The sequence below is a fragment of the Pezoporus wallicus genome, unplaced genomic scaffold (genome assembly GCF_028554395.1).
Source record: "Pezoporus wallicus isolate ANWC-B61680 ecotype Strahan unplaced genomic scaffold, APGP_CSIRO_Pwel_v1 contig_5261, whole genome shotgun sequence".
Taxonomy (NCBI): domain Eukaryota; kingdom Metazoa; phylum Chordata; class Aves; order Psittaciformes; family Psittacidae; genus Pezoporus; species Pezoporus wallicus.
In genome coordinates, this window is record NW_026642423.1 from 5,561,231 (window position 1) to 5,584,451 (window position 23,221).

The following is a 23,221-nucleotide window of genomic DNA, read 5'->3' on the forward strand; positions in this document are numbered from 1 at the left end:
GGAATTGTTCACCTGTGGCACCATTTTAGGTCACAGTTTTCCCTGGAAGCCTGCAAGACCTAAGAAGTTTTTGTGAAAAGCAAGAGCCCGACCTGTTGGATCTGCTATCAAATATTTCATATAGCCCACAGTATTTGCAAGATCTAAATTAGAGCAGACACTAACAATACATATTACTGGTTTTGGGCTGGAGAATTCTCAGGCCAGCTTGCAAATCTGACAGCTTCCAGTAGAGTTTTATATGGGAAAAAAATGATGTACCTGTGTGCAGGAGCGAGGGGTGCCCACTTTGGTTATGCTGCTAAAACCCATATGTCTGTTGGACATCAGGACTTCTTCCCTCCGCAAATTAATGGGAACCAATGGCTGAACCAGCACTGTGGACATAAATCACAGGAAGGAACAGCAAGAAATGAGTACAAGGCTTTTCTTTCTATTTAGTAATTTATCAAGGGAAGTGGCACATTAATAAACAGATCTCCCTTGAGGTGTGGGAGTAACAGAGATAAATATGACTGTCAAATCTGGCCTGCTTCTTTCTGTTAGAGGAGGAGGAGACTGTGGGAATGCAAATGCAGATAACAATATCTGTATCTTTAAAGACACATATTATTTGTAGGACAGAAACACTGACAACTCAGCTGAGATGGAGCCCCATTGCACTTGGTGCAATTCATACATAATAAAACACAAACCCTATCTAAAGGAACTCATCTAAATAGATGACACTGGGAAACAGGAACACAGAAAGAAGCAGCAACTTACTCAAGGAGGTATGGCTGAGTAGGACTAGGAACAGCACCCAGGCTTTTATGAGTTGTGGCCCATGTATTGAATCAAGATGTGGCTGGGGTGGGGGAGGAAGAAAAAAAGTTTAATTAGTTCAGATAAATTATATTAATACTGTAATATATAGTATTAATGTAATAATTTATATATAGTATATATTATAGTATAATATATAGTATGGTATAATACATAGTATATTGCAGACAGAGCAAGGTTTTGACCATTATGATCTAGACACAAGCAACCCTTATGTTGCTTGGTCCAGGGCTCTGTCAGAGCCCAGATTTCATGAACCAGATGTGAAGTTTGGGAATGCTCCACTCCAGACTTTAGGCAGGACCAGCCTTTGCTGAGGGTAGTTTATTTGCTCATTTTCGTTTTGCATCCATAGTGCCTCTACAAACTGTTTGCTCCTTTTCCAGCTCCCAGGACAAGTGCCACTCATTATGGCAGGATGGGCTGGAGTCTGCCAGCCACAAGAAATAGGAAAATTTGAAACTAGTCCCTCCGAGCCATGGAACAGCTTTAACACTCAGGAGGTGATTTTTTTATAGACCAGTGTGTGTGCTCTGTCTGTTTTCTACCTGATCCTTGAATCATGTTTTCTAGCATCTGCACACCCGATGAGGCTGCAAAATGTAGCTTTACAAAATACCATAAAAAGAACATATTCAGTGTATATGTAGCATTCTGATTTTCAAGAGAAATTCCCAATATAACAGTAGTGCAGTAAAAACATTGCAGCTAGCAACTCTTGAAGTTTATTAGGTGTAGGACAAAAGTCATAAGAGTGCATGGTTCAAGTACCAGCTTAGCCTTGGACTTCCAGTGGGACCTCGGGCAAGTCGCTCATCTTGTGCAACAAGGGACATTATAGGTAATAAAGGGACAGTAGTACTAAGCCCCATCGATTACGCAGCATGCAGGCATGGTAATGACAGAGCCACTTAGGTACACAGGTGAGCCATGTGGAGACTGGGAAACTGCAACCCAGCCACTGGTCTCAAGGAAATGTTGACACAAACTTCTGAAAGCCACCACAAATCAAGGAGCTATGAGGTCACACTGGCAGGGTATATTTTACCTCGTACATCCCATTCACCCTCTCACATACCAGCACTGTCATCAGGATGGAACGTTTATGCTCGTGCAAAGTACAAGGCTTATATTTGGTGATACACAACCAAAATCAGTCCCTCCAACCAACTAGAGGAAAACAAACAGTTCATATTGCCTGTCTGGGCAAGGTACTGTTTTATGCACCATGTTTAATAACATAAGCTCACAGCAAGCTTTCTGGAGGGACTGCTGTTGGAAAAGCCAGGTAGTAACACAGTGTTGTGCTCATCAAGGAAAGGAGCTGGAGCAGCTGAGCCCTCCTGCACCCCACAGTGGCTGATGGGGATTACCAGCCAGCCCCATGGCTGAGTGGTGTATTTAACCCTTAAAAATATTAAAAAAAAAATAGACAAGCTAAATGCTGCTTTCATTGCTTTGGAGGGATGAGCCATTCCAAACAGGGCTAGGGCTCAGGCATGCTTTGGATCTGGTACCCTGGTATCAGGGAATGTTGTGATATGACCCATCCGCACCTCCTGTCCATGCCACCCCAGAGATTTGCAGGTGGGTCAGGCCTGGTCAGAGTTTCCTCTGAATGAAGTAATTTGTTCCAGTTAGCAGTGCTGAAATGCTGGGGGAGGCCACATTTGTACAGTAGTAACTTGCCACAGGACACGGTTGGAAATGACTTCATGCCCGAATGATTGACAATTGCTAATAGGGTCCAGGCACTGGCACGTCCCCTTGGAGGGGGAGAGCTTGAACTTTGTGCCTGGGCTGCCAAATTGGTTTTCTTAAAACTCTTCATTTACTTTCGGGGCTGTTGGAGCCTCGCCTCCTTCATTAGTTGGATGGTCAGCATTGTGCTTGTGTTCATTTGGTTTCCGCTCCCTCCACACACAAGCACGTACACCAAGGGTCACCCCAGCTCTGACTTTAGGCTCTTCTGGCCCGCTGCTTCTGCCACCAAGTCAACAGGGATGGCTGCCCTCATGGAAACCTTGTGGGGCCTTTTCCCTTTTAATTTTAAGTTAATTTAGTGACAGTGAAAGGGGGTGATGGACAGGCTTCTGTTTATCCCTCAAGGAGGGAGAAGCAAGCAGGCGTTCACAGTGCTGCCTGACCTCTTGTCATTCAGTGCCCATCAAAGTGCATCTGGTCCCTGCACTGCTGCTGGCTCCAGAACATCCCACAGCAGTCACGAGTGCAGCAGGTCTCAGCGCCTCCCACCCCGCTGCAGGAAGGGAGCAGCCTGCTGCTTTTTTTTGACAAAGTCTCCCTTTCCACAGTCTCCCGGTTTTCCAGCCCGCGGGTGACTCCGAGATTAAGCCGAAAACGAGCACTGTCTATCTCCCCACTGTCTGATGCCAGCATTGATCTCCAGACGATGATCAGGACGTCCCCAAACTCTCTCGTGGCGTATATCAACAATTCCAGAAGCAGTTCAGCGGCAAGTGGCTCCTACGGCCATTTATCTGCCGGGACAATCAGGTAAAGCTCTGGGACCAGCTCCATTCAGATGCCTAACCATCCTCCTGAGGTGGGGTGGTCCTCCAGCAAGGGAGACCTCTTCCTCACAGCCTTCGCTTTTGTGCATTGGAGCTCTGTACTGTATTAAATCAAAGTCACTATCTGGTTTTGCATGTGGAAGGGTACTTTGTGGTATATGTGGGGGGGTTTGCTCGATTGGGATTATTGGTCAATGTATTTTATTTCCAGTAGTTGCAGTATGGTCATGCCTCGCTGCAAGCAGAAACAGAGAGTAAATTCATCTAACGAAATTCTCATTGTGAACAGTTGGACTGGTTAAGAAACCCTCTGATTTAAGAGATTGTCCCAAAGTATTCTCCAAATTATTGGTCCACATTCTTAAAAAAATGTTGCCTGGGTGGATTGAAGAGCCTAATTCTAAAAACATATTTAAAACAAATCTAAGCCCTTGAGTGAAGTTTTGTTCAAATCTTAATTAAAAAGCACTTACACTAGGCAGCTCATTGTTGCCAATTCCTGCCATGATTGCTTCACCCAAGTTTCACAATGTTATTATTCTTTTTATTACTTCACTGTTAAAAATGTTAGATCTAATTAGCACTGATGTTGCAAAGCAAGGCTTTATAAAGATCATGCACTCCTGAAATTTGTGGGAAAAAAAGAGAGATATTGCCATTAGTAACTGTAACATTAATTTTCTAAGTTACTTATCCAGCAGCATCATTTAGAAATTGACTGTGAAATCAAGCATAATTCTAACTTAAATTGCAACTCCTTGCCTGGTAATTGTATTTTTCTAGTCTTTTCACTTGTTGTCATTAACCGAGCATACCTATAGCATCTCATAATCAGATTTTAAGCTTTTCAGGGTAGCATCAGGTATTTTCAACAAATCAGTAGAACGAGTTTGATCCGTGGCCATTTGGTGGCTTCTGAGGGAATAATCAAGTAATACTAAAGAATTTTAAACTCTTCTCAGTTTTCTGAAGGTATATCTTGAATGTCAGAAATTGTAAAATGGGCTACATGTATAACAGGAGAACTGTCAGCAATTTGGGGTGAAAAGACTTTTTTGTTATTATTTTAACAGCATCTTAGTGGCAGGGATGAAATACTGTCTCACCCCTCAGACCCAGATCCTAGTGGCACTTCAGAAAGTCATTTTTAGACTTTGCTGTAACATAAGAAATCTGTGCAGCAGCCTGTTATCACACCTCATTTGCTGCAGTGCATTTTTAACCCCAAGAGCTCTTTTACACTGTAGTGATTTTTGCCCTTTATTCTTTTGATCAAGTTGTCATTAACTGGTTTGGAACAGAAATACTAATTGTATGGTCACAAGCAATAAGTATTTTCTCTAAAAGCAAAATCGGAAATGAAGCATATTGCTAATCATGGTCCCATTTTCTGAGCACTCACACCGAGGGCAGTGTTAGTGATGTGAGAGAAAATACTGTTGAGGGTAAAGGTGCAAGGGTGGCCACCTCTTAAAGGTGGTTAAATATACGATTTTTGGCCTGTGTGTGGTTTGTGCGTCATGTGCCAGGGAGCAGAGCATCTCCTGTGCTTCTCCATCTCTGCCAAGGGGCCTCACTCTTGGAAGTGAACCCCTTCTTTCCAAAAGCAGAGTCTCATTTTTAATGCTGTTGACTGCTGCATCCTGGCTCAGACTGTTGCTCCCACTTAGCTCCCAAGCAGCCAGGAGCTGGTGGTGTGTCTGGTCACCACTGACCTAGATTAGAGATGAACCAGTGGCCTACATATGAAGGGTGACATACTTCAGCGGTCCTCTGATCCAGCACTCTGCTCACCTGAATGCAGAGTAAGTTGTGTGGGTTTGGACTATGTTAAATGGATAGTTATTCATCCCTGCTGTGATATGTGCCAGGTGAGCCAGGTGATGCTGTTTTTTTTTTATATCCAGGGTAACATAACCCTAAAGTTGTGAGTCTGCAGAATAGGTCTGCCTGGGAAAACCTGGGAGCCTCGAGGGTTGCAAAGCCAGGTATGACCAAGTCCCACATCTTCTGCACTCATTGCCAAGGGCTTTGGCTGTTTTTAAATATAGGAAACAAAGAAATTACAATCAGTCTGATACATGGGTCAAAATGATTCAGAAGTTTGCTGAGGCACACATAACATAAATCCTGTCTTTACAGTAAAGTACGCTGTCAGGCTTGTTGTGGCATTGAAGGCACCTAGCTGGGGCATTGCAGCTTGTCTCCTGGGGCCTCCAGGAAGCCAGACTTGAATCAGTTGCTAACTAATGTGATAAATATTGTTTAAAATAATTCCTCATCGTTTTTCCTCCTCCCATTGCTGCAGCCCAGCATTCAGCTTCCCCCACCCCATTAACCCCGTGACGTACCAGCAGATCCTGACCCAGCAGAGAGGCCTGGGCTCAGCCTTCGGGCACACTCCTCCCCTGATCCAGCCATCCCCAACCTTCGCCCCACGGCAGCATATGGCAGTCATCTCCGTCAACCCACCACCCACACAGATCAGCAGCAACAGCAACTGCATCTCTGACTCCAGCCAGGTAAGGACGGCTGTCCTGGCTCTTTCTTTGAATGGCACACAGAGAAATGTTCTCCGTGGGATGAGCACTGCCCTTCATGGTGGCTGTGGGAGTTCTACCCACTCTCTTTTTACTCATGCTCTCCCTTTGCATTGCTATTTCTTCTTCCTGGCAAAGCATTTTGGGACTAGTCACAGCCAAGTTTTGCACCATTCCTTGCACATACATGTACCTACCCATACAGGAAACAAAAACCTTGATTTATTAAAGCATTTAACATGGTATGCATGGTCATCTCAGGCAGCAAATCTTCTTAAATATGTATGTTATGTGCTATTGAAATCAAGGGATATTGGCACACGCTGGAGTGTTTTGCCAGATAAGCACCTGAGCCCTGTGAACCAAGCTTCATCAGTTCCTTCATCAATCCTTCCTTCCTTCCTTTTTTCTACTGATGTGAACCACATTCCACACCTTAATCCCTTCCTCTTTAACAAAGTGCATCTTACCTAGGACGTCTAGCCTTTTCACCTATCTTTCTGTCTTCTTCAGTAGCTTCTCTCTTGGGGTATCCCTGCTGTTGGCTTTTACTGTTAAGGTTTGCAAAACCAGGGGCCAGCTTTTGAAAACGAGGAATGCCACGGTGTGTACAAAATCCCACACCTCAAAGGTGTCCTGGCAATTACATGTGAGTTCACACTCGCATGTATGCACAAGCGCTTTACATGCATAGGACTAGTGAAAATGTCTAGCACATTTTTAATCATGTTTCCTTCCCATTTTCATTCCTTGGAAGTTTGAATTGCAATTGCTTTTCTCCCCAAAGACTTATTTCACCTCATTTCACACCCGTTTCAAACTGCTGGTTTAGTTGTATCATACTGAACTTCTCAGACTGGTTTATTGTTTTAGGGTTTCTCATGGCTGCTGTGCTGCAAACTCTGTTTGTTATTAAAGGTTATTGGATTGATTGGCTTTGTTTCCTTCTTACAAACTGGCTACCAAAATAATGTGGCTGGCAGGAGTTATGCCTCTGTTTAATAACTTGCAGGACCAATCTTGAGTAATTAGCAAGAGTGTATTTAAAATGTTAATGTTCCAATTTTATGCACATACAATGAGATGTTTTTTCTTCTGAAGCTGTTCTAATTTTTTAAGAGCTTAGCAAAATATACACATTGCCTTTCATGCACCCAGCATGCTGGAGCCCTCGTACGGAACCAGAGCTCCTCTCTTCCCCCAGGAATTCATTTTCTCAGCAAATCATTTCATAGCGTTGAGAAATAAAATCATGGCTTTGGTGGAGGCTGCATAAGGTTTTGATGGCTTTGACAGGGACTGGATCATTCTGAAATGGAGCAGCAGCAGTGAGACCAAGCTGATACTGCCCTTGACTCTTCTCTCTTTTCCATCTCTGCCTTGCACAAACCCACATGGCTAATTTTCATGTGATACCTGGGCCAGTAGGCCAATACTCTGTTGTTCCCAGCTACTCCTGAGGTTCAACACTGACTGATTTTTAAGTTAATATTTAATGAGGAGGTGGGCTGCAGTCTGACTCTCATCCAAAACCTTGGTGTCATATCTTGCCTGGTTTTCTTTCCTAGAGCAAGCAGAGCAGCGAGTCAGCCGTGAGCAGCACAGTCAATCCAGTAATTAACAAGCGCAGCAAAGTCAAGACTGAAGTCGAGGGCTTGCCTCCAGCGTCCCCGGCCACACAGGTAATCTTCCCGGTGCAAGATATGTTGTGGGGCTGAAGCTGTGAGCTGCTGGGTCTTGTTGTCTTTGGGAATGATACTCTTGACACTTTTTGCTGCACGTGGGAGCAAGGCATCGAAGTCTGCCAGGCAGGTGGGGTGTCTCTTGGAGCATAGAGCCCAGCAAGGTACAGGGCAGAGCTACAGTGACTGAATGAAGCATTCAGTGGGTGCTTGGGATTCAGCTTGCTGTTGCTGTGCTCGAATAGAAAAAAAGGAGAGAGAAAATATTTCGAGCGTGTTAGTTTAAAAATGATGTCTGAGGTTACTGTGCTGCAAAGCAAGCAGCATTAGTGTCTCTGAGCAAACAGATTATGAGGGAATCTTGCATGTAGGTAGAAAGCTTGCAAAAAATGGGAAGACCTCTTGATTCAACCAGGAATTGCTCCTAGAAACATCCTTTACACTGGTGACACAACATTTGACACCAAGAAGGGCCCAAAGGCCTTTGCTTTCTTTACGGAGCTCTGTGATTGCAGACTGTTTAATGGCTGACAGTATCCATCTGACTGTCCTTTATCACAACTGTAAACTATCAGGAGTGCTCTGGGCACTTCATTTTCATGAAATATTAGGCTGTGTTATTGTCAAGTGAATGGAAGAGTTGATGACAAATTTCTCCTTCTCCTCTGGTTCAGGAGCAGGTCTCAGCATGATGCATGGGGACAGCAACGTGTGTAGTCATCAGGGGCCTGGTAAAATTGATGAAGATAGCATATCAGGGAAAGATAAACATGCTGTAGTCAGCATGATTAAGGCAAAGAGGCACCTCTCTGGAGCTTTGAGATTAGGAGTGCACCTACATGCTGCTGCAAAAACACATACCCTGAAAAAGCAATCTGGCCACCACCCAGGCTAATAGGGCTATGTGTTTATTTCTTGCAGCAAATTAAAAAAGATTTGAAAGCCATCACCTGGTTTCTCAAAGCATCTATAGCAGAGGAGCCATGGGACAGACAGCTTCCTCAAGAGCTGTCATCCTCTGTTCTCTGCTGTAACGTGAAGAGGTGTGCACCCAGCCTCAGGGAGTGCTTTGGTAACATCAGCCTGGCCCACCCCTGCAGCCTTGCTCCAGAGTTTCATCCACTGGGTCAAATGCGAAATAAGTGCTGAAAGAAGGGGGGGAGTAGTTTAAAGTGATGCAAAGAGGTTTGATTAGAATAGCAAGGAGAAATTAAGAGAAGGATGTAGTCTAATAGTTCCTAACGAGGTGTATGAAGTAATACCTCAGGGGAAACGTAGACTTCATGTCTTGCAGCATTTCAGTATCGACTGGGAAATTATTGGAAAGCACCTTGTGAGAGACAGCCTGTTCTTGGCAAGAACAGGTTAAAAGACTGAATGCAGTGGGTGTCTCCTTTTCAGTTGGTTTAAGCAACAGCAACTTGTTAAATTTGGGGATTCCTGTTCTGCAGGAGACTGTGCTGAAATGTTGAGTTATAGTCAGTTAATTATTGACTGATACATTTTTTGCAGAGTATAAAGCTCATCCATTCCCAAAAAAGCATGAGTGTATTTTGTTTTGGAAACACTGTACTGGAAACGCCCCATGTGAGTTACGCTTTGGGTGTTTAAAATCCTTGGCCAGACAGTATCTCCCATGATGGCCTGTGCTATAAAAAAAGCAATCCAGACAAGGTTTGTGGAACACAGTGGAGCACCAGCCATGAGAGACCTGAGTTAGTGTACTCTTGTGATAACCACTATAGCTCCAGTACAGATTCAGATTAATGTTGAGCTTGACAGAAATGAAACTACACAATCCTCTTCAATAAATTAAAATTGTTTCCATATCATTTTTCCAAAAGAAAATGTAAAAATTTTGGCAAAACAAGATTTTTTAGCAGAAAAATTCACTTTTCCAGGGACCACGCTTTGCCTGGAGAGAAACAGTCCAACAAAAATAATGTTCAAATAATGTTCACAGCTCAACCAAATAGGAGTAGCAGGGGGGAAAAATCCAACCTGCTGTTTGAGCTTTCTCAGACTAGTGCTCTGGGCTGTGATACAGTTTGAATCTCCAGAAATCTTTCTGTAAATTACTACAGTTTCCTGTCCCAAGAGCCAACTGACAATATTTTTTTTTAAATTAGGAGCTAATTAAAGCAAATCTCTTTGTCTCCATATTTTGACTTGTGAATTGAAAAGTCACAGCTGGCATGTATGTCAAGAGCTATTTAATGAAAACTGTTGAACTCTTGTACAGTACCTCTCACTTCCCAAATCATACAGTGCCGTTAAGTCGTGGTAGCCCCTCTGTAGGCAACCAGATAGGTCTGTTTGGGCAGGTCAGAAGCAGTCTGAAGCAGATCTGCTGTGTCTGCACACTTATGGGGCCAACAGATCATGAGGAACAGTGTCTGAAATGGCCTCATCCTGGAGGCGGGATGCTCTGTGCTAGGCAGTAGTAGTAATTGGGAGGAAAAGGAGCGAAGGGGTCAAAACCTCCTGGGTTTTGTATTGCTAAATTACTAAGCCAATATTGGCTGCTGATTGTGTGGCAGTAGTGGAAGTGTCTGACACATGCAGAACCAACGTCCTTACCTCTGACTTGTACTAATTATATGGTATGTTATACTACGACATAGCTGCCTATGCTTTAATCCTCAGAGCAGCCGTAAGAAAAGTCTTCAGTGCTTCATTTAGCCCTGAGTAGCTGGCTAGACAGAGAAGTTAAGGAGAGAGCTCACAGGATGCTCAGCATTAAAATAACTCATTTCTGCGTCCAGAGCCCCCAGAGCTCTGCTCTTCACTGGGTCTTGCTCAGGCTTCCTAAATTTCCCTGTCTCAGAGAAATGCTTTGAAGGCTCACCACTTTGTCCCTGTGGATCACTCTGCAGGCATAAATCTTTGGTTAAGAATTAGGTGTAATTTTCTCATCTGTTCAGAGATGCAGAAAACAGAAGCCCCTCTCCTCAACCCACGTCGAGTGAGTGTGGTAACCATAAGGCTCTTACTGCTCTGTGGTTTCTTCATGCTTATATTTCCCCACTGCCCCCAGATCAGAAGTTTTGCTCCAGCAAAGAACACAGCCAAAGGTCAAAAGCCTTTCCTGGGACTGCCTACCTACCTGGCTGGAGCCAGGCACTGCTGGGACTGTGGCTTCAGGGTGTTTCATGTCTTGTCCTTAACTCTGATCTGTTTCTACCAAAACTCTGTAACTCATTATTTCACAGTAATTCAGGACGTTATGTTGTCACAACGAGCACAGTTTTGTGATCAGTTGATACCTGCCCTGTAATCTATGAGTGATGGAGGAATTCAGATGAAAGAAGTTCACCTTATACAATACACCATTGTGTGTTGCAGGAGCATCTGACAGACCTGAAAGAAGACCTAGATAAGGATGAATGTAAACAGGAGCCTGAGGTTATTTATGAGACGAACTGTCACTGGGAAGGGTGCACAAAGGAATATGACACTCAAGAGCAGCTCGTCCATGTGAGTAATGGTTGGGAGGAAACCCCAGTGATAAATCTGGGTTTCTGTACACTTGTCCTCATTTTTTATCACTAGCTGCTGTACAGCCAGAGCTCACTCTGGGAGCTACTAAAGGTGCAAATCAGAGACACGGTGTGTAAACACTGCCAAAGCGGGTCACTGCTCCCAAGTTTAGCTGCAAGAAGCCTTTCATAGATTATTTGATGTGCTCTTTTCTCAGCTGCTGAGGCTGCAGATTCGGTTTCCCTCGTGCACGACCCAGTGACAGAAGGCTGTGTGCAGAGGATCTGATCAGAAAATGAGGAAGGGGCCTGAGCCCTTCCCTCTTCACTGATCGTAGTCGCTGAGCCTCCTCATGCACCTATACTAGCTGTGGGTCAGGGATCGCCCATACTGTCCTCAGACCTTGTCTAAGCCATGAAAGTCTTCTATGCTGCTGTGACATGAACTGTGGAGCATATCACTCAGGGGCTGTTAACCTGCTCAGCTAATTCCTCCTACAAAAATAGAGCACTTCCAGAGTTTGGAGACATGTTCCAGAGTCTGTATCAGGGCACAAAATATAGAAAGTGGATTGATTTTTTAAAAATTTGGGAAATATGGCTTCTGTAATCACAGAGATGTCCCCAAACCAGTGTCAAAACTGCTCTCTGAAGGATCCCCAGACCAAGTCATTAATCAGATTTTCAGTTCTAATTAATTCCAAGAACCTTTTGTGTGCTCTGCTTTACCTGGGAATCCACCATTTGGTTTCCTTTGGTTTCTGGGATCAACAAATCACTCAAACTCTTGAGTGAGTGCCTGTGAAATCAGACATGATCTGTATCTGAGACCCATCGTGCCACCAGACCAGTACCTTCCCAGTCCTCATTTTGGGTCTGTGGTGTGAGTCCCTTTTATTTGAAGCTAGCCCACAGCTTCTGGGAATTCACCAGCCCCAGCGATGCTGCTGCTTGCAGAAATATGTTGGAATAAGCAAATTTTGTGACAGGACCTGCTACCTTCTCCTTTCCCTTTAGCCTTTTGCTTCTTGCCTCAGCCAGGCTCCAAGCCTGCTAGGGGCCACCCATGTGTGACTGATGTGTAGCCTTCCTCCTGAGGGCTCATGTCTGCTCTTTTTCATGCATCTTCATACATCTTCATTTTAGTCATGTTTAGACACCACCAAGTAGGCATTAGTCTCCACTTCCCCAAGCTCTGCATATGAACATTATCTTAGCCTAGAGGGACCACATTCTAAATGATAATTTGGGGATGTGCTCTTCATCCATTTAAGGCTAGCACCTGCCCACCTCTGCCAGTGGTTCAGTGCAAAAGGTCCTTGAGTACAGACAGATTTGGAAATGGTTTTCAGAACCAAGTGAGTGATAAGGTGCTTAATGGGTTGCATACTGCATGCCAGAGGGCGTTGCTTTTCTGGGGTTAAACCACAGCAGCCCTGTCAGATGGGCTGTGCTCATATTTGTCCAGCAGTATTTGTGTGTTTTCCTCTCAGACATAAGAAAAACTCTTTAACTCTGCCTAGAGCAAAGTGCAGGGCAGATCCAGGCACCTCAGCACAATTTATTTCCAGAGAAAACCCAAAGAAAAATATCTGAAAGAATGCCTAAGATTTTCCTACATTTGGAGGGTTATAAAAACAGAGACTTCTGTACTATGGTTACTAGCAACATGGGGTTGTGGATTTGGGATGCCCAAAATATACATGAAAATGAAATACAGATGTCGTGGGCCAACTTCTGAGAAGGTGGCATCCCACTATGCTTGGAAAAACTAGTTTGTCTGAAGAGCGAAATACATGGATGTGTAGGGTCCATTCTCGATGCACAGTGGGCCACATGCTTGTAAGTAAAGCGAGTATCAATGGGGAACAGCAGGAGTGAGGACATATTTTTTCAAGCAGCACAGCTTCTCCCAGCCTCAAAGGTCACACTTAATTTGAGAGAAACCTAAGCAAAGCCTCCAGCCAGGTGGGGATTTGATGGGGTCTGTGGAGCCATAGCTGAAGAGTGGTAAGTTTTGCAACTGCTCCTCCACTGTGTGATGGGAAGTAGATGTTGCCCAGTGAGTTAATCGGCCTGAAGGGAGGCTGCAGTCTCCCTCCCATAAATGTGTCTTCCTCTGCCCCAAACAGGACCAGTGAGCCTCTGTACTCCCCAGCTTCTAGCGTTGTCATGTGTAGTCTTGGTCGTAAGTCATACTGACTTCCACACAAACAGAGCTAGGAGGTCTCTTCCCAGTCTGGCCTGGATGTGGTTTAGTGTGCCCATGGTCTCCTGGGGAGTTCACCAGATTTCCACCATCTGAGGCTAAAATCTCGCACCAGTGTTGTGTTATAAAACCAGAACTATAGGCAGCTGAGCTCCAAAACCAGCCTCCCCTGACCTTCCTGGCATGCAGCTTTGGCTCTCAGTGTTTAACTGCGGTGCTTGATGGACCAGCTGACCACTGCACCTTCGCTTGCCCCTGGTTCGCTTGGTGCCCCAAGCAGCAGTTCCCTGTCCCCAGGATTGGGCCACAGCACACAAAATACTGGGGCTGGATTTAGCTGGGACCGTGAAGGTCAGTGATTCTGCTTTAATGTGGTTTTGTGTCCTCATGCTGCCTCACCACCCCAAGAAAGGCTCATCCCAAGCCACAACATGTGTGCCTGGCCAGGGAGTTGAGGGAGGGGACTGGAAAAAAATCTCAGCACAAAATAGAAAAATAACAAACCCCAAACCCAAAGTGGTTTATTTTAGGATTTCCTGTCAGAGAATGTCTGCTGAAAACACAGGAGCAAGGACAGGCATTATTTTTGGCAGCAAGACCCCATTCAGAGAGACAGGGCTGCTGCGGGAGCAACGCTGCTGATGGTCTCATCTCCAGCTCTGTTTTCAGCAGAGCTTCATCTGCCCTAGGCTGGGAAAAAGCGACTCTCATCTTCCTCCCAGGATGGAGGAAGGCACTGTTCTGGGACTGGCTTTTCAACACCCCAGCGCAGGATTTCAGGGACCCAAGTAACTAGCACTAATTGAGGCTGCCAAGCTTTCCTTGGCTCATAGCTCACAGATGCTGTCATTTCCTGCTAGCCGCCAGCTCTGGACAGCAGGTGGATGTTTTGGGGCTGGAGTCTGGGCTGGCGCACAAACAGGCTTAGAATCATAAGAGTCATTGAGGTTGGAAAAGACTTTAAGATCATTGATTCTAACTAAAGCTTGTCTCCTCCTCTCCCCCATGCTGCAGCAGCACCCCAGGAAAGGGTCCCAGCTGCATAAATATGGCACAGGAAGATTCAGCAGAGACAAAAATGACTTGGTCATCCTCTCCAGCAGTGGCATCAGGAAGCTCCAGAGACACCAACAGGGCTTCTCATTCCCTGATATTATGGGTGCCCATTACTTTTGCAATCTTCCTGTTTATAGCTGCTTTGGACCCAGTGCCAGGTGTGCTGGGTGCTGTGCACCTTCTCCTGCAGGACACACCAGACCGCAGAGCTGACTCCTGTGTCCCTGGTGTTATCTGTGCACCTGGGACCCAGGTGCAGTGCTGGACCACGAGTACAGTGGAGGCTTTCATTGTACTGTGCGTGTTTTGCTGGCATCAGCTCTTTTAGGAGTGATCTACTTCTCCCTTCTCTCTTACCAGCACATCAACAACGATCACATCCATGGCGAGAAGAAGGAGTTTGTCTGCCGCTGGCAGGACTGCACTCGGGAGCAGAAGCCCTTCAAGGCTCAGTACATGTTGGTGGTACACATGCGAAGGCACACAGGAGAGAAGCCACACAAGTGCACGGTGAGCTGGCAGGGATATGGTGCATCTCAGCTTGGCAAGTGGACCTTGGACTTTGGTGGTCACAAAAATGTGTGTGCAGACACAGGTGCATGGCTGCAGGCAGGGCTCTCCCAAGATACCTGCTGGCGCTCTATAGAGCCAGTGCAGTGGTCTGTGTCTGGGTTATAGCTACTTGCAGGTTACACCCTGGGGACAGGGCAAGTGGTCAAGGAGGGTGGTGAAGGTGTTAGCTGGGAAAAATGGGTTCACCTGAGAGATCCAGAGTGACTCAAGACAAGTCACTTAAGGTGGAAAAGCAGCCAATTTAATTGTTTACATCCAAGAAGGAAATCCAGTACCAGCACACTGTGGGGAACCACCTAACCCTACTCATGTCTAACTTAGCATCACCCAGTGCTGCTGCTGGGACTGTGAGTTTCCCTCAGTCACGTGCATGAGTGTGCACACAGGCCTGTATCCAGCCTGGGATGCTGGGCCAACATCTCCTGTCTCTGCTTTCTTAATCCAGAGATGAGGTCAACTGCTGAGTAATTAAACCCCAAGAGGATCTCAGTCCCCAGACTTTCTGCATGCAAGAAGTACTGTACCTGGTGTTAAACACTGCCTGAGAAGGAGCATGGAGTGCTATTTTGTCTCTCAGCCCTGTGGGTACTGTTCACCTGGCACATGAGAGAGCAGGGCTCACCTCCACCTCGACCTCAAGATATTAAAGCCCTTATCTGCCCTCACACATGGAGTCTGCCACTGCACTCCTTTCTGACATGGGGCAGCCAAGGATGCCTGATGGGGGCACAAAAGACAAGCAAGCTGGGGAGTTTAGTGGCTGTGATCAACTGGTAGGAGAGGTGTTCACCATCTGTTTTCACATATGCTTCAGCCCTTTTTCCTCCTGAAGGTCCATCCCTGTCTTTTGATCCCTGCCTTCATCCTCTGCTCCCTGTCTTCTTCTCCTGCCAGTTTTTCATACCTCCTCCGCTGTCAGTGTTACACTGTTCCTCTCCTCAGAGTCTCAGGGATGAGTCTCTCTGCTCAGCAGATGTTTGAGCCCTCCTTCCATATCGTCCTCCTCTTCTTTGCCATTAGTCACTTCCAGCCCTGCTCCCTCCCTGGCTCTGCTCCAGCTCCTTCTTACAAATATTAGGATGTTTATGATTTGCTTGCTGCATGGTTCCTTTATCAATCTTCCAGCCCTGTGTACATCTAATTCAGAATATAAGCTCCCTGGGGCAGAGGGCTATGTCCTTTGTTGCCAGTGTTCCTTAAAAGTATCAAGGGATGTTGATCATCAATGTGCTACAAAGTAAGGAGAGAAAGTCTAGCCCTGCCATTGCTGGTAGAAAGAAGACAAAAAGCAACAAGGACTGAATCTTATTCAGTGCTGTAATGGAGCAGGAAAAAGCTCAATCTGCTGCACAGTCCTGCTTGTTTCAAGCCTTAGTTGTGACAAACTGGAGCAATAGCAAGGCTGTGTTTGAATCTCAAGTCATCCTCTGCCTCCTGGAGAGCTGCAGTCCTTCAAATGCAGTATGTTGCAGCAGCTCTCTGAACTGGCGCACCACTGGTTTCCAATTGCCTGGTATACATGGCAGCTCTGCAGACAGTGCCCTTCTGTGGCAGAGCATTCTTTGTCTAAATCTGTCAGTGATTTTTTTCAAAGTGCCATTTGTTTCAGACAAGAAGTTTGTGGTGTACATAAAGCTACACATGAGCCAAATTGCAGCCTGGGATTTTGTCAAGGATTATTTCAACAGATGACAGCCAGAACTCCCACTGACATAATCAAATCCACACGTAAGAGTGGGAACGACTGCTTTGAACATGCGCAGCGTGCTTTGCTGAGAGGATCTTACTTGAAAATATGGCCTCTGTACTTTTGTTCTTAATAACTGTTCATTTTTGTGTCAGTATCTAGCAAAACCAGAATGGACACATAAGTTGCCTCATGCTGAGTTCCCTTTGTTTTCCAGCAAGTGGAATTATGTATTTCAGTAACTGCAAGCAATTTGAGTTGTAAAGGACTCTTTGTACAGGGCAAAAGAAGAACAGGATATACTGTACTACCTCAAAGCTGTGGCGTATTCTGTGGTCCAAATGGGCTAATGAAAGTTGTCTGAGGAAAGGATACTGGATCCAACCCACCCTGACAAAGCTGTGGAAGAAATCGGCTCTTTCAGGGTGCCCCTACTGTCATTGAACAGAACTGGGTATCTCAAGAAAGTGGGGCAAATGTGCTTTAAGTCCACCATCCCTATTGTAGGCCTTAAAAAGAAGCTTAAGTAACCCCACTTCTTTTCCAGCACAACAAAGTTATACGGGATTAACCTGTGCCCACATGCTTAATGGGTTTCATGGGCTGCATGTGTGCCTGGCCCCTTAGCAGTGCAGATGAGTCCTATGCCTGTGGAGCACAAAGAGACAGGTACCATTGCTATTGCATGCAGCTGCCTTTGGCCTCTGCCCAAAAGGTCCATATTTCTGGACACATAGAACCACATAGCTGCCCACAGGGTAATCAGACACTTTGCGTGATCTGTCCTGCTCTGATACCGTTTCTTCACTGGCCAAGACCCAACAGAGCCATGTGAAGTCCTGTCACACCTGGACTGAACTTGCAAATGCATTTGAGTGAACTGGCTAAAATACAATACCTCGAGGCTTGCATACATTACAACGGAAGAGACTGTTGAAGTTTAGAGTATGTTTTAAGGTGCTTGCATAGGAAGTGCAACATGGACTTTTCAATGCTCCCAGCTGAACAGTGAGTGCAGCATTTAGCTAGAAGAGGGTGTTGCATTTCTTTAAACTTCTTCCAGTGTTTGTAAGTTCCCATTTGTTTGGTCAAAAAGTGTTTAAGGTGGCTTTCTTGGTTTGAGATGAAACCCTCCCCTGCTGCAGACAGGGCAGGTGCAGGCAGAAGCCTCCAGCCCAGCCAGAGTGAAGGGTGTCAGTACTTACATCATCCAAAGCCTCACCATGTTTCCTAAGCTGCTCCTTCTCGTTGTGTGGGCAGCTGGGTTCCTTCCAGTAGGAAGCTTCCTGGCCTGTTCTGTCATCCAAATATCCATCTGTCTTCAAGACTGAGAGTCTTGTTTTTTAAACTGGTAATGTCAGACCACCTGACCACAGCATCCTCCGAGGGTAGGCCCAAGCTGTAATTTGGGAAACTTCAAAGCTTGCTAGATTTCTGCTTGTGTGTTAAGAGAATGGTCTGGCATCTCTAGTGCTGGTGCTATTGAGATTGCAAAGCTGGTCACACTGTCAAGAAGCTGTCAGTTGTCTGGTGGGAGGGAGAGGTCCTCCGCTTCTGAGTGTGTTAGCTGCAGACAGATGGTGGGAAGGGCTAAGAGAGCCCTTGTAGGAGTGGAGGGGTGTTCAACCCTGCTGGAAAAAAGAGTCTCTTGTTGAAATGTCAGGTGGGTACCCAACAAGGAGCAGCACCTTAAACATGACTCACTGCTGAAACTCTCAGCCAGCCTAGGGAAGTGAGTTCTCCCAACAAAGTGGATGTTGTTTCCTAAAACACAAGTCCTTTAAAGGGAAGTTAAAAAGAAAGAATGAGAAACAGATGAGAAGGGCTTAAGCAGGGGGGAGAATAAATTTTTTCTGGTTAATTAATCACTCCTCTTATGTTTTGTTTTGGTTTGGTTTTTTTTTTATTTTAGTTTGAGGGTTGCTCCAAAGCCTATTCCCGCCTGGAGAACTTAAAGACACACCTGAGGTCCCACACTGGAGAAAAACCTTACGTCTGTGAACACGAAGGCTGCAATAAAGCCTTTTCCAATGCCTCGGACAGAGCCAAGCACCAGAACAGGACACATTCCAATGAGGTAAGCCTGGGCTCACCGCAGCTCAGTGGAGGGTTGGGTTTTTTTATTTTGCTCACAATAAACATACACTTTACACGCTGGACTCATGTAAAAAGAAACCCACTGTAATGAGAGGTTTTTCTTATTTTTTAATGGGATTTATTTTGCTGGAAAGCCAGACCACGTTAGCTTTATATTTATGAAAGCAATGTTTGAAACCATAAACAGATGTTAAAGTATGCAAACTTTTTAATTGGCTTTGGAAATTAAAAAATGCATTTCCAGATTTATAATTTTTAATAGTGCAAATAGGGTTGTACAGTTGTGCATGTGGTGTTTAATGTTACTGTAAAGCAGACTTGCAGTAGTATAACTGCTACCCTGCATCCTGACGCTCTGGAAATAATACTCCCTCCATCGTTTGATGTACAATGACAGAGCACAATGCAATGCTTTGTTAACCTTGGCTAATTAAGACTTACTATTAGTAGTTGCGGAGCAGAGGAAATTGCCTTTATTGTAACATGTGTGATGGTCTGTTGCAATCAACCACAGCCAATGATTGAAATTTGTATTACCACTAATTAGCTGACAGGGGAAGAAAAAACAACACTCCAAAGTTCTAATAGTGTTTGCAGCCATGAAGAATTTAGTGTGTAGCCTAATTTGCAGCAGTTAAATATAGACTGTTGGAGAATGGAACACAATTGGTATGGATGACAGCTTTTCAAAGTGATGCTGTGTCTACAAAGGGCTTGTTGGGAGTATTTCTGTATCTGGCATAACAGGTGTCGGTGATAACCAAAACTTTTTAGGTTTCAGAGATTTTGTTAGAGTCAGAATAAGGACTCAAAGTCTAGGATGCACTTTCATGCTGTGTGATGCTGAGATGTACCCAATGAATGACTCAGATCCCAGTGTTACTTTAATTGGTTTCGATATGAACCTAAACATCAGAATTGTCCTTCACCAGCAGGACACAGGTTAAAATTAATCCATATCCACACTGGCACTGGGTAGTTTAGGACTGGTTTAAGGCTACACCAACCTTGGGGCCAGGAGGGATCAACAAGGTGTGCAACTTCCCATTCACTCAGCAGCCTTCAATCCCAGTAACTGGTGTTTGACTAAAACATCGTTTGCTCTCTGTTAAGGCTTATTCCTCTGAAAGGTAGGCAGTTGTGATTTAATCTCACACTTCAGGTATTAGAAATTTCTTGTTTTCCAGCCCTGGATACTTTCTCTGCCTTCCTCCAGTGCTGGATCCAATGTCCAGTGTTGCCATTTCCACCTCATAACACTACAGTCTTCTTTCTCATAAGCTGAATAAGTAAGTCAATCAAGCCACTGAAGATTCCCTTTACTGCAGCATTTTTTCCTGTCCTTAAATCCATTTTACATCTCACTTTCATCCCTAAGGATTCTGATGTGGATGGATCAAGCCTACCGCTACAACTTTCAGTGCTGGATACAGACGCACTTTGTCCGGTTTGTGCACAGTGAAGCAGTACATGAGCTGGGTTTTGCCCATAGATCACTTGAACGTGGCTCTCTAGAGCTTTTCCAGGATCCTTCCTAGGGAGGCCAGAGTTTCTCTTCTTGTTGGGCCACCTGGTGTCCCCATGTTCCTACATGCAGAATTTTGGCTTTGGCTGTATTATTAAATGTAATTTCTTTGATGGGTTCAGTTTCCCAAGTGATCCTCCTTGATGCAACACAGGCATGCCTCAAGACTTGTGAGAGATCTGTAGGAGGCTGTGTGTAATGGTTCTCTGGGTCATATATATTTGACACCCTTTTTTTGAGGAACCTACAAAATGATCCTTTGCAACAGGTGGCATCCCTCTAGGCAAAGCTCATTGTATTGGGCAGCAGACCCAGGTGAGTGAGAATCCTGCAATCAGCTGTGGCCATGACAAGTAGGTTAGCAAACTGCACCGAGACCTTGGCTCACAAAACCACATGGATACAAAGCAGGAGTTTGTGGCTGTGAATATTTCACATTACCCATCAGTAACTCTGTTGTGGTTCCTAGCTACCTACTAAGTATTTCCCTCAGCTTGCAGTGTTTACATGGGATACACCACATTTTCAGAGTTAGTCATTCATTAGTCCTGTAAGGGGGAGGTTCCAGGTTCCCTGTGTTTGTCTCCATCATTCTTTAATAGGATATAGGTGTATGGTACAAACATGCTGCAGTTCAAGGCTTGGGATATATTACCACACTGGCTTTTGTTTGACTGTGGAGATGTCCTGTGTGTTATTTCATTTTAAACTTTGAGTGATTATTTGAATACCTTCAGGGGATACCTTCAAAGTTACTACTGGGAAAAAGACTTTCCTTCCATGACCGGTCTCCAGTGCATATACAAAAGAGTGGCACAAATTCACAGCACGCCGAAGACTCAGTGACATTTTTTCCAATTCAAGCTAAACATGGGTAAAATTGCAGAAATTCAGTTCTGCTGGGTGCCTCCAGTTCTCCCACCTTGAGAACTGTCATGTTGTATGTGTATGGGAGTAGGAGGAAGGCATCTGAGATATCCAAATTGTCAACTTCAGTAGGTCATACACTGCATTAGATGTCAAAACCTAGGTAACTCGGGATATCTGAAGGCACACCAATAAAAAAGCAGTTGTGCTCAGTTCACTTGCAGGAGCTATGGCCTGATGAAGAGGATAGTAATGGCGGTGGAGTGTCTGCTGTCCAAGCAACAGCGATTGTTTTACCCTAATAACCAGTTTCTGAAAAATCAGAACTTTAGTGCTTAAAGGGTCTTTATAAAAAAATTTTTGAACTATTTTATGTCAAGTTCTTTAGCATGTGTGGTGGGGCTTCTGTTCTTTAGAGTAGGTTTTAATAGCACCAGTAATAATTCTATAATGCCTTGTCCAAAAGGTTGCATGAGATTCATAAACGAACTATTTTACCTTCTATGCTTTGGTATACCCAGCTTTACAATTTTTAAATATTTACATCAGTGGAGTGTTACGAGGATTTAGTTTGTTCAACTGATGTGACAAGATCAGTCAGGAAGCATGCTGTTGAATGAAAACCAGACTTCCAATGTTTTTCATGTGATGATGCTAGCTTTCTCCAAAGAATATATAATCCTTTGTATTTTTACACTGAAGCTTCTGGATAAAATTGCAAAACAGGTGAAAAAAGAGAATAGGAATGGTCATTTTGGGTAGCCTTCAAACAACATCCATCTGTTTTTTTTCATGGACCTATCCTAGTGCATTGGCAGAAAAATACTTGGAGTAGCTGTGAGGCTGAAAGCGGAACTTGTCATGAGTTCAGAGCTTCCAGCGCAGCAGCAGCAGCTCAAACAACTGCAGCACTAATACGCTTTGGATTTGGAAACTCAATAATAAAAAAAAAGAAAAAAGTTGAAAGACAAAAAGTATCTGTCTGCTGACTTCTGTTTTCAGAAGTGTGGCTTCAGCCTTGTTTTCCTGTGGCAATCAATGATTCATGAATTTGGGACTAGAGTGCTATCGTCTGAAAAAAGCATTGCATGCCTGTGGTTAGTTTTGCACAATAACAGATTTCAAGGTGACAGGTGCTGGAGTGGTATGATAGATTGGGTAGGGCGAATCCAGTCTGGCTTGGTTTCCCTGGAATTCCATCAGCCAGAAGATCTCGGACATTTTCTCTGTGTAGGCCCCACCTTAGCAGAGAGAATGTGTTCTGCTCAGTCCCTACATCACCTCCCTCCCATGCATAATCAGGAAACATTCCTGTGGCTACCCAAGCAAACACATACACGGGAAAATAATATTAGGAAAATATTTTATGAATTCTTTGCTGTCTTTTAATCCAGAAACTGAAAACAAGGTGTTCAGCCAACATAAAATGACTGGCCAGGTCTGTGTGGATCAGCAGCAGTCCATATATCACATCTTAGTGATCCCAGTCTTATAGAATCCTGCAGAGCAGATGCTCCACATTTTGCTGCTGCCAGCTGCTGTGCACATTGTATTTGCTTGGCCCATACACTGGAATATTTGGACTTGTTCTAAATATAACCCAAGATTTGCTTCTATTGACAGAAACCCTACGTCTGTAAAATCCCTGGCTGCACAAAGCGGTACACAGACCCTAGCTCCCTCAGGAAACACGTCAAGACCGTGCACGGGCCTGATGCCCACGTCACAAAGAAGCAGCGCAATGATGTTCACCCAAGGCCACCTCCGCTCAAGGAAAATGGGGACAACGAGGCAAGTGCCAAGCAGAGCAGCAAAGTTTCAGAGGAGAGCCCTGAGGCCAACAGCACCACAAGGAGCACAGAGGATTGCTTACAAGTCAAAATGATAAAGACGGAGAATTCTGTGGTAAGAGCGGTTGCTCTTGGCAGAAGTGACACGGCCCCTAGTTTCTCCAACACAGTGGGGGCATGAAGCATTTGCATGCCATTTACCTCTAGGGGCAGTTGCCCTTCACCTGCCAACACCCTAAAGTTCATGTCCAGAGATGAAGCTGCAAGTCAGAGCACAGTTCAGTACATTTTGTGCCTTCCTACCCAGCATCACAAATTCTCACCCTTGTAGTTATGGGGGCCATGTGATGCCCAGTGTTG

General features: G+C 44.9%; 1 protein-coding gene across 3 annotated transcripts in view; it reads left to right on the forward strand.

The window, feature by feature from the left end:
- The window catches only part of GLI2 (GLI family zinc finger 2), a 199,942-nt gene that overhangs the window by 168,130 nt on the left and 8,591 nt on the right, over window positions 1-23,221 (forward strand). For 2 of the 3 annotated variants that reach the window (XM_057430184.1, XM_057430183.1), the window contains exons 6-12: window positions 3,138-3,339; window positions 5,665-5,878; window positions 7,465-7,578; window positions 10,924-11,055; window positions 14,683-14,832; window positions 18,495-18,659; window positions 22,695-22,976. In XM_057430184.1, coding sequence (XP_057286167.1) covers window positions 3,138-3,339; window positions 5,665-5,878; window positions 7,465-7,578; window positions 10,924-11,055; window positions 14,683-14,832; window positions 18,495-18,659; window positions 22,695-22,976 — 1,259 coding nt within the window. The remainder of the gene's footprint in view (window positions 1-3,137; window positions 3,340-5,664; window positions 5,879-7,464; window positions 7,579-10,923; window positions 11,056-14,682; window positions 14,833-18,494; window positions 18,660-22,694; window positions 22,977-23,221) is intronic. The other variant, XM_057430185.1, reaches the window with a different exon arrangement.